Here is a 20056-nt window from a genome sequence, read left to right as displayed (position 1 = left end):
TTGCTTAGTCCCATGTAATTGTGCCTTCCCATGTGTAATTATGTTATTTTTATTATGTGTTGCATATTTAACTTTGAGGCAACATCAAGCAAATGCCTAAACCTGTAAATCCATAGGCTGTGACTGGCCTAAAATCTCTTTGACCAGCTTTAACTTTCTGATTAAATTTTTAAAAAGGACATGTTACTTAATCAATCCTTAAGCCACTAAAACGGACAAATAACAGTTTAATCCACAGAGATCAGCAAGTCTTGGCTTTTCAGCATTAATGAAGAAATTATTTAGATAAGATTCAAATCCAAACTGTATAAATCAATTTCAGAAGAAACGCAGATGTGCCTATAAAGTATATGCTCATATTTTGCCTATAAGACAAAATAATAACTAATTCAATATGCAAAAGTAAAGCTCTTCTTATGAATACAAACAGATGAGAAGTATTTTAAGTTTTTACTCTTTAATCTGTCTGGGTGATCCAAGAAGCTTACCAAGCATTTATTGTAAGCAAAAATCTTTCTCTGGATTCCACCCAAACATTCAGAATTCAAGTGAGTGCTGCCACAAGCACCACAGTCATACGCCAGCATGACAGGCCATGCAGCTTGTGTTGGGCTCCACAACAAAATGATCTCAAATGCTATAAAAATACTACTGCAATTTGCAAACTCAGGAAAACTTCGCGCACAGTACATCCACATGCAGATTCGTCAGATATCATTTTGTGGGCTGTTACTGAGCTCATAATTGACTACCTCGCTGAACCGTCATTTTTCATTAATGTCTGAATCCAAATGTTTTAAGTTAGTGTTTCCCGTAGCACTGCTATGCAAACAATGTTTCTTATACAAGAAGGTTCTAATATTTATTAAAAGTTATACTGGTTAAGATCCATACCCATACAGGATAGAATCAACTAGTGGATGACCAATATGGATTTTTTGATGGCTGATGTGGATACCTTATCTTACGTTATATGTGATATCACACTATTAAATTTAAAGATTGTAAACAGCACATGCATAACAATTGCTGCAATAAAAAGTATATTTATTTTACACATTTACTAAATTAAAATAATTTTATAAATATATCAACATCCAAAAAATAACTGAACTTAATAAATCTGTAAACTACTGTAAAAAAAACTGTTATTTTGTTTTGTTTTTTTACAAATAAAGAAATCATTAAAAATATGAATAAAAGCGGGGGCACTGTAACCAGCAGTGCACTCAATATAAATATGACAAGAATATGACATAACGGCCAACTAGATATAGCACAGCATAGTTTAAATCTCTTTGGTCAACTTTGTTGTGTTTAAACGTGCTATATAAATAAAATGTACTTACTTACTAAAATGTCTGCACCCCAACACATGGACGGTGCATCACACAGAGTACACGTTTTTATGCAGGCTACAAATGCAGTTCAGAAGATCTGAAAACTGGATTTGCCAAAGTTTATGCGGTTTGTGGAATTAAATATTTATTAAATGTTCAAAGACTTGTTTAAATGACATTGATGTGTATTTGCTGAATGCTGAGAATCTATAAGAAAATTTTACTAATAATAGAAAGGCAAACGCTATAATACTTTTTCCAAATACCATTAACCTTTTATATTTAATAGTTCTGTCCATTAAATAGACAGAACTGTTAAAGACAGTAAACTGAAATGCATCGTTACATTAATGTATTTAATTCTTGTTCATATCATACTCTGTACAGAAAACAAGCAAATGCATGGAAATTCATTTTAGGGATAAGACCCATATTTGCACACATTTCTTCATCTTTCATTGTAGATACAAGTATAAACATCCAGAGTCTGGAGTTCACCTCAAACAGTGCTGTTTAGAGATAGCAGAGGATTGTAAGGCCCTGCCAGGCTGAATCTATCTGATAAGTTTGTATCTACAAAACAACCACAGAGAATTTCAAATCACTGAAACCTTCTATAAAGAAGCACTAGATATAGCTTCAATGAATCAAACACTAAATTTACACATTAACACATTATCAAAGAGATTTTCACATTTATCATACCGTACATACAGTATTGTTCAAAATAATAGCAGTACAATGTGACTAACCAGAATAATCAAGGTTTTTAGTATATTTTTATTGCTACGTGGCAAACAAGTTACCAGTAGGTGCAGTAGATTCTCAGAAAACAAACAAGACCCAGCATTCAATGATATGGACCCTCTTAAGGCTGTGCAATTGGGAAATTAGTTGAAAGGGGTGTGTTCAAAAAAATAGCAGTGTGGCATTCAATCACTGAGGTCATCAATTTTGTGAAGAAACAGGTGTGAATCAGGTGGCCCCTATTTAAGGATGAAGCCAGCACTTGCTAAACATGCATTTGAAAGCCTGAGGAAAATGGGTCGTTCAAGACATTGTTCAGAAGAACAGCGTACTTTGATTAAAAAGTTGATTGGAGAGGGGAAAACCTATAAAGAGGTGCAAAAACTTATAGGCTGTTCAGCTAAAATGATCTCCAATGCCTTAAAATGGAGAGCAAAACCAGAGAAACGTGGAAGAAAACGGAAGACAACCATCAAAATGGATCGAAGAATAACCAGAATGGCAAAGGCTCAGCCAATGATCACCTCAGGATGATCAAAGACAGTCTGGAGTTACCTGTAAGTACTGTGACAGTTAGAAGACGTCTGTGTGAAGCTAATCTATTTTCAAGAATCCCCATAAAGTCCCTCTGTTAAAAAGGCATGTGCAGAAGCGGTTACAATTTGCCAAAGAACACATCAACTGGCCTAAAGAGAAATGGAGGAACATTTTGTGGACTGATGAGAGTAAAATTGTTCTTTTTGGGTCCAAGGGCCACAGGCAGTTTGTGAGACGACCCCCAAACTCTGAATTCAAGCCACAGTACACAGTAAAGCATGGTGGTGCAAGCATCATGATATGGGCATGTTTCTCCTACTATGGTGTTGGGCCTATTTATCGCATACCAGGGATCATGGATCAGTTTGCATATGTTAAAATACTTGAAGAGGTCATGTTGCCCTATGCTGAAGAGGACATGCCCTTGAAATGTTTCAACAAGACAATGACCCCAAACACACTAGTAAACGAGCAAAGTCTTGGTTCCAAACCAACAAAATTAATGTTATGGAGTGGCCAGCCCAATCTCCGGACCTTAATCCAATCGAGAACTTGTGGGGTGATATCAAAAATGCTGTTTCTGAAGCAAAACCAAGAAATGTGAATGAATTGTGGAATGTTGTTAAAGAATCATGGAGTGGAATAACAGCTGAGAGGTGCCACAAGTTGGTTGACTCCATGCCACACAGATGTGAAGCAGTTTTAAAAAACTGTGGTCATACAACTAAATATTAGTTTAGTGATTCACAGGATTGCTAAATCCTAGAAACAAAAACATTTGTACAAAATAGTTTTGAGTTTGTACAGTCAAAGGCAGACACTGCTATTTTTTTGAACACACCCCTTTCAACTAATTGCCCAATTGCACAGCCTTAAGAGCGTGCATATCATGAATGCTGGGTCTTGTTTGTTTTCTGAGAATCTACTGTACTGCACCTACTGGTAACTTGTTTGCCACGTAGCAATAAAAAATATACTAAAAACCTTGATTATTCTGGTTAGTCACATTGTACTGCTATTATTTTGAACAATACTGTACTTCCAGCTGTTTAAAAAACATATTCTTCAATTATGCTCCTGACAATCTGTTTTTTGCACACAAAAAAAATCAGAGCATTGCACACTGAGAAAGAATTGGTGTAGGATTTTCACTAATTTCACAAATATTTCACGAATTATAAAGAAATGGCAAGTAACAATTAAAGGGGTTTGAACATAAATGTGTGTTGGCAGTGTGTGTACACAACAACCCTATAAGGATAAAAATCCACCCAGTGTTTTTTTTTTTTTATCTACTAAAATCATTACCCCTTTCTCAAATCAAGCCGTTCTCAGCTTCTTGTCCCAGGCCCTCCCACGATAGTTGATTGACAGTAGCGTTTCAGCACAGACTGGACTGGAGTCTTACTTTAGACCAGCCCTGAGTGAGCTGTCATCAGTCCACCATTGTTTCACCGCCGGAGCAGATGTAGACAAGAATGGCTCCTAAGAGATTGAAGTGTTTTGTTGTTGGATGTAATACTGAACATAGTAGTTGTAATTTACTCCCAACATCTGAGCAGCTAAAGTTTACCGTCTCTCAGAGAGCGGGGGCGGGGTCAGCAGAGCTAATTTGCATTTAAAGCGGCATGCAAGAAAACAGTTTGCTCTGAAAAGAGCTGTTTTTGACAAGGTAAAAATGGTGTTGTTTTACACTACCATTGAGAAATGTTAACCAAAGTATGTTATAGACTTTTTATTAAGACCCTAAAGAATCATATCAACTTGTGGAAAATGGGCATCTGATGACCCCTTTAAGCTAAATAAAATTAAACATTACATTTTGAAGTAGAAAGACTGAAATAGTATTTTTTTAAATTTGTAGATTTTAAAAATGGGCTCTGAAAAATGGCCCAATACAGTTTGCATCAACAGGAAGTGCTTTTACATCATCAAAGGCTGAGAGCGACAGGTCTGGAACTGTTTCTGAGGGCTCAGGTATCTCTTACAACACAATGTGATGTATGCGGTGCAGTTTTCAGAGGGTTCATGCTTCACTATGTAAACATGCTTTTCTTCTCTCTTTCTCTTTTTGCATAAAGACCTGTTGTGTTTGTCCTCCATCCTTCTAACAGACTGACTGAAAGGTGGAGCGCTGCCAGCCAAAGAAGGTGAAGAGCATGAGAGAAAAATTAAAAACAGAGTAGGGTACAACGGGGCTAAAGGCCCACCTTAAGAAAAAATGTGCTATTCACTGCACCTAAAATGTATAATTGCAGAAAAAATATATATACGATTGTACTGAACTTTAATGGAGCAACAGATTTTGTGTGAAAATAAATCATTCAAGTTGTTTATTTTGTTTAAAAATCTTATAAATGTATGAGGTGGCAAGGGGGGCCTTTTACCCCACAAACGGGGTAAAAGGCCCACCAGCATGGGGTAAAAGGCACATGGAATTGATTCAAATAATTCAGCTAAAATAATGTTTTGTTTAATGATGTCTAAAAAACAATCACTTTAGCAAAGTTTGTACTGTTTTCTGCTTAATTTGAAAAAAAAAAAAAAAAGAGTTCAATATACTGTCATTAAAATATGCTAATATAAAAATATATTTTAAAATACAGAAACAAAATCATTTTAATTAGTAAAGATTCTGAAAGTATTGAAGGAGATCCAATAATAACTGAAAATATATTTACAGTAGTAACAACAAATTATATTTTATTATATGATATGATTAATATCATGTTTTTAAATATGATGGTTTCATTCTAAACATTATCTTGATTATGGACACCCAACATAATATATGATTTACCATCTGAATCTAACCATGTCATGTCAACAAATGGAAAAGTCAGCCATCTATTAATTATCATGTTAATTACTGTGCGCCTTTAGCCCCAACAGCAGGGGCGTATTTTACCACAAATACCATACTTTTACATATTCTTTCGTTATTTAAAATACTGTTGCTTTAATTATCTTAAACAAAATTGAAAATCATAAAGAAGACCTTTGTCTCAAAATATATGCATTAATTTTAGCGATTCTCATTTGCTACTTAAATCTACAACATTTATAAAACATAAAATATTAGATCAAGTAAAGTTTAGCAAAGTGCTACGCCACGTTTTTGTGCCATCTAGTGGTTTACATAAAAATAATATCAAAGGCGCCTATTACCCCGGGGGCGCCTTTAGCCCCGTTGTACCCTACTTCTAAGAACTACTGTATAAGGAGTTTTCATCCTGTTCACCTGCTCTTGACTTACAGCCTCACTTACAGTACAATAACATCACATGACAACAACTGTATCACATGCTCACATATGTAAACACACATACTGACATGTTCAGCAGTTCCCATGAGATATTACTTAGAACACATAGATATCATAGCATTTATAGAGGAAAATCATTTCAAATTCAATTTGTAACCCATTTTAAGGTGCTGTGATTGGTGAATAAACTCTAAATTAGAGTGAATTGCAACAGTCGTGGGAGGTATTCTGATCAAACTGCATGGGGAAAGAGGATAAAACAGAATTACTTATTGGATAAATGTTTAATAGATATACCTTATACAGTGGCCTCAAAAAGTATTTGGTCATTTTGGACAATTAAGTCACACTTGCATAATAACAAAGAGGCATTGGCAAACATACGATGCTAGAGCTTTTCTTAGAATGAACTTTTCTGAACAACTTCTTAAATTTTTGTTAACCAACTGCTCTGGTCCTTTTTTTTTTATGGATCTATTGAAGTCAGTTCTCCTCAAAATCACACAGATGTCCTGGCAGAGTAACCACTGTATAGTTTAACAATATAAAATATTCCAAGTAGAGTTTGACAACCAGAAAGTGCCCAAGACATTTTATCTTAATTTTGAACAATATCCAGTATATTTATTGTTTCATATTTCAAACTGAATAAAACTTTATGAAACATTTTGATTGAAAAGTTTGCTGGTGCTGCATTTTTTTTTTTAAATAATTCCCACTTGCTTTAATATGTTGTTATATAATACAAATGTTTTTGAATTGTTACTGTCCGAATTTTTAGAGGGTCACCGTATATTTATACAGTGGGGTCCAAAAGTCTGAGACCACTTTGAAAATCTGGGAATTTTTCATATTAACCCTGGAAATTAAAAAAAAAAAAAATTTTGAAAATACAGAGTATGATATAAAATTAAGAAAAATATTGAATATTCTAGGTGAAATATCAAATAATTAAATTTATGACACTGATCATGTGAATCCTTTGCACAAACTATCAGATTAAAGAACAAGATGCTCTTGGTTCATCTCAAATCATGATCATCAGGTTTCACACAGAGTTCCTGCAGCTTGAATGCTGCTGTTATTAAAGGAAAAGAGAGACAAAATACTAAGACATTCAGCATTGTTAATTTTTGCAATTTAATTTCTTATTATAATATAATTTAAAATGCACAATGTTGAATTAAATTAGAAAAGAATGCAAAATAGAAGCATTTTCATTACTTCAGACCCTCAATGTATACATAGTTTAAACCATCACCTTCTGTGTTTCACCTGCTGAGTGAGAGCATATATGCAGTCAACACTTTTCTCCCAAATATGCTGATTAAAGTGAATTTTATCAATGCAGTTTTCACAGCAGAGCAGACCCCTCCTCTCCAACTGAGTCACACACACACACACACACACACACACCTCGACACACTGCCGCAGTGCTAATCGCCATGCCAACAGACACACCCACCCATGTGCACATATAAGAGTGCACTCATACGGAGACAGCAGACTAAGCTGTGTCTTTGGACACAGTGGTTGTACTGGGTGAGTTTTGCAGACTATGAGACGAACGAAGGTCACATTGTCTTTACCAAATAACCCTGCCAATCATAAACACACACACTGTGGTTGATGCAAAGACAAATCTGATAGCATGTGGTGATGTGTTTTCATTTTGGAGCTTACTGTACACAGGGTGAGTCTGCAACTACGAGGAGCTGTGGATGTGCGTGTTGTGTCTGTGTTAAATCAGATGGTCTAGACTGAGCTCTGTGGTCTCGGAGAGGTAAAAGCACCTAAATTGAACACTGAAAGGATACTGAGTGTTACTGCAGAGACGGAGAGAAGGAGAGAGAGAGAGAGAGAGAGAGGGAGTACTGCAATGCAGACATCAGCAGTACCTAATATGGCAGTGTCCAGTCCTCCACCCTACACTTTACACCCTAAAACACCCTTAACTGAAGTGCACACTGCTGCTTACACACAGCCACCAAAAGCAGCACAGTTTGCATTACCAGTTTAATACTACCAGTAGATTCATGTTATCACTGCCTTAAAGGGATAGTTCACCTGAAAATGAAAATTCTGTCATCATTTACTCATGTCGTTCCAAACCCGTAGGACTTTTGTACATCTCCGGAACACAAATTAAGATATTTTTTATGAAATCCGAGAGCTTTCTGACCCTGCATAGACAACAATGCAACTTACAAGTTCAAGGGCCAGAAAGGTAGTAAGGACATTGTTAAAATAGTCCATGTGACATCAGTGGTTCAACCTTAATTTTATGAAGCTACGAGAATACTTTTTGTGTGCAAAGAAAACAAAAATAACGACTTCATTCAACAATTTCTTCACTTCCATGTCAGTCACAGGAGTATCACGGCACATGCGTGTGGTGTTGCTGACGCAGGAGCCGTCGTTCTGACATAGAACCCAGATGCGCTGCACTTTGTTTAAAAGCATTCTCATATTCTCGTAATTTCATAAAATTATGGTTGAACCACTGATGTCACATGGACTTATTTTAACGATGTCATTACTACCTTTCTGGGCCTTGAACGCGGTAATTACATTGCTGTCTATGCAGGGTCAGAAAGCAATCAGATTTCATCAAAAATATCTTAATATGTATTCTGAAGATGAGCAAAGGTCTTAAGGGTTTGGAACAACATGAGGGTGAGTAATTAATGACAGAATTTAAATTTTTGGGTGAACTATCCCTTTAAATTATGACAGCAACTGCAAGGAAAACCTCAAAATTATAGCCACACCAAAAAAATTCCAATAATTTTCTCGCTTGTTCTATAAAAATCACTATGAAGACATTTCATCAGACTTATGAAAGCTTCAGTCAGTAGTAAGGATACACTGACACTAAAATTCTGGTCGATAACAATAAGCCGATTAATATGGCTGATTACGAATATTTTATCTAAATAATTCAATAAAAAATAAAAAGCAAAACATTTAAATCAATCATTTTAAAAACTACAAGTAAATTTAGGAATCACAACATCAATTATAGTTAATACCAATAAAAAAAAAAAAATTATGGTTAATACCAATAAGCCAATAATTATGGTCAATATCAAAATTCTATGCTGTTTTGGCTAATTAATTAATAATCAAATTACATAATCAAAAAATCAAACGCTAAAAACAAAAAAACAATTATTTTAAATTAAGTGAATTTAGAAATCACAGCATTATAATGCACAGTACGAAAAATTTATATTCATTTTGAGATTTGATCAATTTTACATTTAACAATGTTATTAAATGAGTGGTGTTTTTAAAAATTAACTTTAAGTGAGCAACCTGGAGAAATAAGAAAAATAAAAGTTTGATGGTTTAATGTTTGAAAATAAAGAAATTAAGACAGCCATTAATATTATTATGTTTTATTTTACTTAATATTTTATTATTATTATTATTATTATCATTGATATATAACTCAAACATTTTTGGCCAAATTGTGCAACCCTACAAATAAGCATAGCAACCTTTTTGTCATTTTTTTAAAAAACTTTTTTAAAATCACAATTTTTAATCAAAAAAAAAATTCACAGTTAGATTTTTCCCCAAATTGCACAGACATAGTGCCCATATTGTGCACATATTACTATGAAGTAATATTACTATTACTATGAAGGCATTGCAACAGTCTTTTGAAATCATTCACAGGGTCATGTCACTATTAAAATAAATCCTTACACTCTAAATCTGAATGTATGTCAGTTTTGCAACAGAAAAAAATGAAGGTGTAGTGTCAAATGACTTGCCATCTGTATGGGGGTCTTGCAGAGGTCTCTCTCAGTCACGAGTCTCTCCTGGTCAGTGACGTAGAGACCTTTCTGAGCGAGGGCCTGGATGACAGCGTTGTGACCCAGCAGAGGTTTAGCCGCGTCGCTCCTGAGGATCAGACTCCCAGCGCGGCAATACAACTCCGCAGAAAGCAGCAGAGACACAACGGGCGGCTTCACATGCTCCTGATCATACTGGTCTCTGTAGAATGGATCCTCCAACTCCACCGGTACACAGTCTAAACAGAGAACGACAGGGATTGTGATTGAATGCACAATTTTGGAAGCTAATGAGAAATTATTCAGGTGGTCATGTGAGGTGGGTAAAACATTAAAAAAAATAGTACTATATTCATTTCTTTAGGTGAAAAAATAACTTAATGTGCCTTTAAAGCTGATTCAGTATCAATGTTTGGTCAAACAGACTGATGTGAGGTCAAAAAGTGGAACCTGAAGAGAGAGACACACTGTTTTCAGACTAATCCCATTATGACTCCCGCATAATCTGATTTACTGAAGACCTTTTGAATAGCACCATAGACTCAAACACACAAACAGACAGGTAAAGGCATGCATGAATTGAGTCACACACACATACAGACTGCAATCACTGGGAGCAAGCAAACACAATTACACACACACATACACACATAAACACCCAGGTACAGGCCTGAAAAAAATGAGTCACGAGCACTCGCCCAAAAAAACAACAACGCAGTCATGATGCACACAAACAGAAATTAACAGCATCAAGATGACAACATCTGCAGACTGACAATTCAGCTCTGTTTCTGTCGCTGAAGTGCGACTGCAGATGTCTGAGTTTAGAAGGCCAAGGAAATTCCTGGCATCCCATAATGCTTCAGTGTGAGTCAGACTACAGGCGATGTAGATTCCTGCTCTTCCCGGGTCATTTCCTTTCAGTATGTCTTTGTGTGTGTGTGTGTGTTCATTTTCAGCAGGAAATATGTGTCTTAAAGGTGCAGTACAGTTCCTGCTGTTCTTGCTTAAAAATAAAACATTACAAATAAAAATCATAATAATTAAATAAATATTTACTAATTAATTAATTCATTATACAAATTAAATAACATTAAAGTAACAAACAAATAAATAATGAGAGAAGAAATGTTTTTAATTTTAAAAATAATTAAAAATAAAATAATAATTAAACATTAAAAAGAAATAAAATAAAAATTATATGAAACTGTAATTGTATTAAAGGGGTCATCGGATGCCCATTTTCCACAAGTTGATATGATTCTTTAGGGTCTTAATGAAAAGTCTATAACATACTTTGGTTAAAATTTCTCAATGGTAGTGTAAAAAAACACCTTTTTTACCCCTGTCAAAATCAGTTCTGTTTTCAGCAAGCCATTCTAGTCCATGTTGCTTTAAATGCTAATGAGCTCTGCTGACCCCGCCCCTCTCTTCCGTGGGGTGACAAGCAGTACTGTTTACTTTGCATATATTAGGAAAGGTGATTTGCAAAGATTCATAAAAAACCACTTCTGTAGATGGAGCTGAATCACGAATGATTTGTGCAAACATAGACGCATTTAGGCAGATCGGGGGATCAGTGCATTCCCTTCAAAACTAAAGTAACGTTAATCCTCTGCGTCTTCAGCAGCTCAGATGTTGGGAGTAAATGACGACTGCTATATTCATTATTACATCCAACAACAAAACACCTCAATCGCTTAATCGGAGATGTTCTTGTCTGGCCTGCACCGGAGTTGACACAATGGCGGACTGATGACAGCTCACGCAGTTCACTCAGGGCGGGTCTAAGGTAAGACGGCCTTGTCAATCAACTATCGTGGGAGGAGTCTGTGCAGAACTACGTCATTCTGACAGGAATCTCAGAACAGCCTGATTTGAGAGAGGGGATTTTAAAACAGGGATTTAAAAATAAACACTGGGTGGATTTTTATCATTATAGGATAGGTGTGTACACACACTTCCAACACACATTTATGTTCAAACAACTTGTAAAGTGAATTTTACATCCGATGACCCCTTTAAAATAACTATTTTTATTATTTATAAATATTTTTAAAATTTTTAATAAATAAAATAATATAAATTAATACGAAAAAAACAGCCATTTGGTTGTTGCATGACTAGTTGACCATCATTATCCATCCCTATTAAACACTTATTTCCAACATTAGCATTAATTTATAACAGCTGTCGACAGTCTTAATGAGTATTTTCAATATCTACAGAAACATAAGAAAACTTTTAAAAACATTCCCCTTAACCTTTATGAAAAGCTGCTGCGTCAATGGAAACCCTTTCTCTGCCAGTCTCCGCCAGTTCAGAGCCAGAAGAAAACACACACACACACACACACACACACTTCTGTTAAGCTCACGGTTTTTCCTGAACATGCTCATAAAGAGCTGCCTGGTAATGGAAAGGTTTTTCCCCCACGTTTCATCCCAGCTAGATGGAGGACAGAGGCAGGAAGTGGCTCTCGAAGGCACGACAAACACAGGGAGGAAGTGAGGGTTCAGAAAGAGAAAAACCTGAGGCAGCAAGTCACCTCTACTCACAAAAGCCTTTCAAAAGTTCAACTCTCCCCTTTGTGAGTTTAAATGTTACTGTAAGGAAACATAACTCTGTTCCTTTATGAAATTATTATCTTAAGGTCAATTATCAAGATTTTTACAGCAGATAATATACTACATTCTACAGAATGTTGAAGATATTCTTAGCATATGCTTATTATAATCAAGTATAATGACATTGAACAACTTGTACGTTAAGGCCAGCATGAAATGTCAATTGCAATCATCTTTTCTTCCTTTCTGTGAAACATGCTCTCAAGCAATTAAAAAAAGAAGTAGAACAGGATTGATTTTGTCCATCATTAACTAACTGGATTGTTGTTGTTTGCCAGTCGCAAACTGGTTGGGTCTGTCATGATTTATTCAATTTGTTCCAAACCCTTCCAGGCTTTTTTTCTTCAAAAAGATACCAAAAGCATCATAAAAACGGCCCTTATGACCACATTTAAAAACAGGCCAAAATTTACGTCAGAATTCCCAAGCAACCTTCCTTATCATCTTATGAAACAAATAATGTAATCATTTTCATACTCGCACTATTGGGTCGCTCATAACATAAGGACATTTTTGGTCCTTAATAACAGTTTACAGTGAGAATAACAGTGCACAGAGTCACACGTGAACGTCACACACTCCCTACGCTCCTCAGGCTTCAGTGATGTAACAGAAACGAATGCTCTCTGTTGTGGTATGTGCAGTATGCCACAGATGTTAGGCTGGAGGGAAAGACAGGACATGGACAATGTCGTTATGAGGGCCTATTGGCACTCAAAACAGCTGTTTGTGGCCTTGTTTATTTTTCATTTCCGAGAAAAGTATCTGGATGAACAGACATCCACCAGATTCTATTTTCAATCTAAGGATGCCTTGCAATGGTGGGGCTCCTTTTCCTGTGTTTGTTTCTCATGCTGATCAGCAGTTTCATTCTGCTGTGAAGAGCAGTGACTGATGGGAGATATGATCACCCTTACAAAAAAAAACTACCACAGTACTTTGATGTCTGCCCTGAGGACCATATTCATGCACCATGGTATTTACACAGTACTACCATGCAATATGTTGAGAAAAACACAGGATCATAAAAGCAAATGTCAAAAATACATGTTACTTTATGTATAAACCCTTGTGAAAAATAAGAGTATTATTTAAAAAAATAATATAGGTTAAAAGAATACAGTATACTGTTTGTCCTTTTTGGTTTACTTCCTGTTCTCGTTTTGTTAATCATCGCTCATTTAGATCACCTGTGTTAATCAATTTAGTTTGTTCCTTTGGTTCCTGCCTTTGTAAGTCCTCAGTTCTCCCCTTGTCTTTGTCCTGGATTAATGTTGTTTTCTATGGTTAGTGTGTTGATGCTTATTAAAGTCTCCTTTTGTTTACTCCTTCGTCGGGCGCTTACTTACTACAACCATGTACCGTGACAGAATCCAGGACCTAGAGAAGATTATGGAGATCGCAGCGTGCTTCACCGTCCTGGCCCGCAGAGATCTCCCACTACCGGAGTTTACGCGTGAGTTCAGCGGGCTCGCCGTTTGGACGGGGCCCGACGACGATACGCTCAGCTCTTTGTTCTGGATTGGGGACAACTACCACCGCCCCGTGGACCTCCCAGACACCACCAGACTCAGCTGGAGGGAAGGGATCCTCCGGTGTCTGGACTTACTTACTACAGCCACGTACCGTGACAAGTACGCATGAATGTAATATTATTGGACACTTAATTATATGTTATTTGCAATTAAATGAAGATGTATTATATTCTATTGAGTGCAATCAGTTGAACTTAAGAGTGTTTTTGTGACCCACTTACAGCAGGACTTACAGTAAGTACATCTTTATGTATAATTTTGTAATTGTCTTTGAAATACGGTTACTGCACAATACTGACAAGCATTAATAGCAACTAAATTATACTTTATTGTCATTTCTGAAACTTGCATGTCAAATTTAAATGAACTTTTAATGTAATATTAAATAGCTCAACAGTTAGTAATTAAATTTACTCTTTAGAAGCACAATGAAAGATTATTAAATTATGTACTTTAAATGAAAACTTTTAATCTGAAATTAAACTGCACTCTTGAAGTGTGCCTAAGCTTGTATAGAAACAGTCATGCAAATACTCTCTTAAAGTACACTAAAGTGGAACTTACATTATCTGCAAGTACAGTTTTTTTTTAGTTTTTTTTTAAATATACTCTAATACATTCAATACAATTAAGCACACTTCTTCTCTTCGTTCACAAGAGGTGTAATGTCCAAAAATGATTAAGTACAATAGTAGTTTTTGTTAATGCCACTAACAGAACTGACTCAAATTTAGGTGATTCAGAGACATCTGCAATAAAGATCAGAGTAAATACATGCTTTATCAACCACATTAGAGTTCATGTACCAGCAAGTCCAATGACAAAAGCAGACTTTTTACAGACACACACACTTCTGCCAGGAGCCGTCTTCATCTTGGCGCTGTTGCGTTGCACTCCACAGGCGTTTCTGTTGTGGGCCGGGCCACTCTAGCAATAAAAGCCACACTGCTAAGGCCATGCAAGTTTGATAGTCTGTGTTTATGTTTATTCCAGCATCCTCCATGTGGAGCTATTCTGGAAAATTCAATCCTATTACTGTGTGCAGAAGTGGGGAATCTGCTTTGAGCATTCATTATGGACTGTGGGGACGGACTCAGTGCCATAAGCCAGACTGTGGCCTTTCATGAGTCTATGTAGGGATCTAGGCTAATGGTTTCTGCAGACATGGCAACAGTTACCACCATGTAGACTTTTGTGAAATGCACTGTTTGTAACCTCTGTATACTGCTTCTCATGAGACACATATGCACTTAAAATACCTTAGGAATTGCAGAACTTTTGTTTAGGTCTCCTAAGAGAACAACAAATTTGTTATCTTCTCATAATTGAACAATTAGTGTCTTTTCCATTACAACAAAGTCCCTCCAATAAACTCTCATGATGCTAAATTTATAAATATGCCCACTGCATTTCTAAATACTGGCAGGGGAAAATAGGCACGATGACACACTTTTACTCCAACCCATATTTCTCTAAGTAGGTCTATTTTCAATATGAAAGCATGCTTTGAAGTCTTGTCAACAAAAAGGCAACTAAACACGTCCCCTGTCACTGCCTAGGAAAAAATATACAGTTGACTGAATATATGGTGAGCAACAGCAAGGTGTCACACTATATGGGGTAACTTGTCACAATGGAAACTGCCATTAAACAGGCTTTTCAGCTAAATGTAAACAAAACACAATTCATGAAAAGTATATTAAACCAGGGGTTTTCAATTTTTTAAATGCCACAGACCCCCAAATATGACCCCATCCTAAAATTTAAATGGCATCTACAGAGTTTGTACAAAAACCCAAATTATTCTGTGCAAAATTAATATTATAAATATGTCTATAATATTAATTTGACAATATTTGCTTTCTCCAAAGTTCCATTATTATTCTTTTGTAACAAACTCATTATAGTGCTGTTATTGTACTGTATTTATTTGATTACTTATTTAAACCTAATTATTTATTTTTATTTTATGTTTTAATCTAATGTTTGCTCATTCATTCATTTAAACCTAATTTTGGATTTTTAAATGTATTACTTATTTTTAATTCATGCATATTTCTTTTTTTATTATTATTATTATTTACACTCTCATTTCTTGCTTCTCATATCATTTCCACATACCCACTGTGCGGCCCCCTGTGGTCCCCGGACCCCAGTTTGATAAAGCCTATATTAAACCACTGAGATACAGTATAGCCCTTGTGACAACTTCCCCCAGCACTCAAAATCCAGATTTTTCATACCGTTAAGCGCCACCTACCAGATCCAAAGGCCTTGGCGATGAGCCACGTCAAACTGCACGATATCTTGGCCCTGGTGAAGTCATAGTGATCAACAGATTTGATCGTGGGCACGATGAACGTCTTCTTGCTCTCCTTGATCTCTGCGGCATCACCCATCTTGGCATCTACTAGACTCAATTTTATTTTAAAAGCACTTTCAACACCACAAAGTGGAACCAAAGTGCTGTACATAAAAATAAGATATAAATAAGCATAAAACTAAAACACAGAACGCGTCTCTGCATCGCGTCTCGCGGAACTATGAGATCAGAGCGGTGATGTGAAACATAACGGATCGGCCCGAGCTCTCGTCTAGTCCAATAATCCTGCTCTCATATATTGATTATATACAGGAAAAACAATCCCAACCGCATCCCCGAGCGCCGGATTCAATATCCAACAAGCAATTCCAGGCGACTGCAGTAGTTCTCATCCGTTTCCCGGCATTATATCCTCAACTTGGTGTAACGTTAGATGACAAAAATCAATATTTCATAGGTGACACGAGCGCCATGATGAGGGATGACAAGTTCAATGGCGAGGAGAGGCGATCGACGAGTTCACTGTTTTGTGTCATGATTTCTCGCCTTCTTTAACTTTTGTAACTGTCCTTCCTAAAATCTCTCCCTCTCCCTGCGGTCCGCCTGCCGCACTGGCCTGGAAAAAAATGAGAGAGATGAGTGCGCATGCGCGAAACGCCCAGACGCAGACAAGCACTGCTGAGGCAAATTCACGGAGCTGTCAAATAAAACGACAATTTTACACACCTCATCTGTTTTACTTATCTACACTACATTATATTTTACACATCTCTCCTTTCAAGTCTCTAAATATGCTGATGTGTTTGTAGGCTACGCTGTGTAAAAAAAAAAAAAAAAAAATCTAACTAAATTTTTTGACTGTGCATATTGTTGATAAAATTGTTTGGGATTAACTTGCTGTAAATGTTAAAGGTAGTAAATTTAAACAAAGATAAATAATGGCTTAATTTACCTGTACCTTTATCTAATAATTAAACCCTCATTCTTACTATAAACAGTTTTCTTTACAACTTAAAAATTTTTTTTTTTTTTTTTAAAAAGAGTATAATTTCCTCATTAAAATAATCAGAGATTAAATGTACAATTTCATTTAAATGTTTTCTTTAATAAAATATTAAATTATAACTCATTGCCCTCACTGAGTTCAGATCACAACTTAGATACTTAAATGTATTGTAAACATACAGAAGGAAGGTGTTCATGTAGTGTATGTGTATAAAATGTATACAGTCATGGCCAAAAAATATCAGCACCCTTGGTAAATATGATCAAAGAAGGCTGTGAAAATTAATCTGCATTGTTAATCCTTTTGTTCTTTTATTAAAAAAATTCACAAAAATCTAACCTTAAAATGGGGGGAAATATCATTATGAAATAAATGTTGTTCTCAAATACACGTTGGACACAATTATTGGCACCCCTAGAAATTCTTATGAGTAAAATATCTCTGAAGTATATTCCCATTCATATTCACAATTTTGAGCACTCCAGAGTGATTATGAACATGAAATTATCCAGCCATGGCTTCCTGTTTCACAGAAATATAAATAGGAGGGAAAACAAAGCCCAAATTCCTTTAATCATCTATCACAATGAGAAAAACCAAAGAATATATTTCTGATGTGCAGCAAAAGATAATTGAGCTTCACAAATTAGTGAAGTGGCTTTAAGAAAAGAGCTAGAGCATTGAAAATTCCCATTTCCACCATCAGGGCAATAATTAAGAATTTCCAATCAACATAAAATGTTACGAAACTGCCTGGAAGAGGACGTGAGTCTATATCGTCCTAATGCACGGTGAGAAGGAGGGTTTGAGTGGCTAAAGACTCTCCAAGGACCACAGCTGGAGAACTGCAGAAAATAGTTGACTCTCGGGGTCAGAAAACCTTAAAACAAAATACAAAATAAAATAAAAAAAAGTGTCAAACAGCACCTACATCACCACACGTTGTTTGGGAGGGTTTCAAGAAACAAATCTCCTCGCTCATCCAAAAACAAACTCCAGCATATTCAGTTATCAGACACGACTGGAACTTCAAATGGGACTGGCTTCTATGGTCAGATGAAACTAAAAAATGAGCTTTTTAGCAGCAAACACTCAAGATGGGTTTGGTGAACACAGGGATAAAAAGTACCCCATGTGTACAATGAAATATACTGCTGTATTTTTTATGTTTAGGCCTATATTTCTGCTGGAGGTCCTGGACATCTTGTTTAGACACATGGCATCATGGATTCTATCAAATAACAACAGATAAAAAAAATCAATAAGTGACTGACTCTGTTAGAAATCTTATAATGGGCCATGTTTGGATCTTCCAACCGTACAATAATCCAAACACAAACCTCAAAAACAACACAAAAATGGGTCACTGAGCACAAAACCAAGCTTCTGCTATGACCATTCCAGTCCTCTGACCTGAACCCTGTAGAAAATGAATGAGGTGAACTGAAGGTGGCAAATGGAGGTTTCAAAAGTATTGAATAAAAGGGTGCCGTTAATTGTGGCCAATGTGTATTAGAGAAAAACATTTATTTCATTATGATATTTCCCCCCATTTTAAATTCTTATTATCCAAATATAGGCTAGATGAATACTATATCTGTCATCAGATTAATCTATTAATGAAATGTTTTTTCCATAAATGTTAGCGTGTTCAATCAATAAAATAAATACAAGATATCCCTTGAGACTAATCAGGTGGGGTTGTAACTCTGACATTGAAACAGTAAATTAGTGAGTAGAGTCTTAACTGTGAGGTGTTGAGGCAGATGCGAGTCCTCAGGTTGTGTTACTCAGCAGCAGGAGTCATGGATCAGATCTGTCAGACAGGAAGGGGTGTGACCACTGCTGCGGCCAAGGCCTCTGACTATCAGCTCTGGAGAATAGCTGTAATTACTGCCCTCTACCCACATACACAACCCTTTCATCAAATACACACACACACATACACACTCACACAACCCTTTCATGTGAGAGAGAGTGAGGCTTCCAGTTCCCAAGCACAAATGGAAGTCATTTACTGAACTCCAACAAATATGAGAGAGAGAGAGAGAGAGAGAGAGAGAGAGAGTTCCACCCAGATGTGACTGAAATCTCTTCTGCTAATTTTAGCAGCTGGCTTCTGTTACTCACTGCTAAAGCTTCTGACCCTGTTTGAATTACATCACACTGTGAAGTCATTCTGTGTATTGAATCAGATGGTGAAGAACAGTTTAACTGAAAAAAAAAAGTTAAATAATAATTAATACATTTAATCTCCCTATACTCATGCCCACCTGTTTGTGCCTTACATTTGACTGCAGAAATCTACACGGTGCCAACTGTGCACACAGAGTAATGTCGCCCTCTAGCGGACACCGCACACTGCACAGCTGAATATGGGGTGGATGGAAGCTCGTACCGCAGTTTTACAGTCTGTAAAACTTCAAGCCGCTGAGTTAGAGGATCTTTAAGGTACTATTATGTAACATTTAGGGGGGAAAAAAACCTTAAGGTAGCTTTTGTACCTTAAGTTTAGGATACCGTGGAGCCCTAATTACAGCGTTGTATCTTTTATTTAGAGTGTTTTAGAGTGTATAAAAAACAACCAAATCACGAATGAAAACTGATGAAATAACTAATACCGAGGATCCAGCCAGTAATAGAATAAATATAAAGCGATATAATGGCATTTATAATGACGATGATGATGATGATGATAAAAAATAAGAATAAATAGGTCCTTTAAAATAGATAAAGGAAAAATATATTAATACTAAGAATAAAATGCAATAAACACACGTGTATCAAATAAATAAATAAATAAATCTTTAGATTTAAATTCGCTCTTCTTTTATCGCTTTATGTGACAACCGTTCAGGTTAAGCTGCGTTGTT

The 20056-nt window shown here is 36.1% G+C and overlaps 1 protein-coding gene across 3 annotated transcripts in view; it reads right to left on the bottom strand.

Moving 5' to 3' along the window:
* camsap2b (calmodulin regulated spectrin-associated protein family, member 2b) overlaps positions 1-18946 on the bottom strand; it is a 58842-nt gene extending 39896 nt beyond the window's left edge. For all 3 annotated transcript variants that reach the window (XM_058797397.1, XM_058797413.1, XM_058797406.1), the window contains exons 1-3: positions 18932-18946; positions 16115-16793; positions 9672-9931 (exon numbers count right to left, since the gene is read on the bottom strand). In XM_058797397.1, coding sequence (XP_058653380.1) covers positions 9672-9931; positions 16115-16328 — 474 coding nt within the window. In that variant the 5' untranslated portion in view covers positions 16329-16793; positions 18932-18946. The remainder of the gene's footprint in view (positions 1-9671; positions 9932-16114; positions 16794-18931) is intronic.
* Between the last annotated feature and the right edge of the window lie 1110 nt (positions 18947-20056).

The sequence above is a fragment of the Onychostoma macrolepis genome, chromosome 02, assembly GCF_012432095.1.
Source record: "Onychostoma macrolepis isolate SWU-2019 chromosome 02, ASM1243209v1, whole genome shotgun sequence".
Lineage (NCBI taxonomy): Eukaryota > Metazoa > Chordata > Actinopteri > Cypriniformes > Cyprinidae > Onychostoma > Onychostoma macrolepis.
Note: the sequence above shows the minus strand (reverse complement) of the source record. Positions and strands in the feature narration are given on the sequence as shown.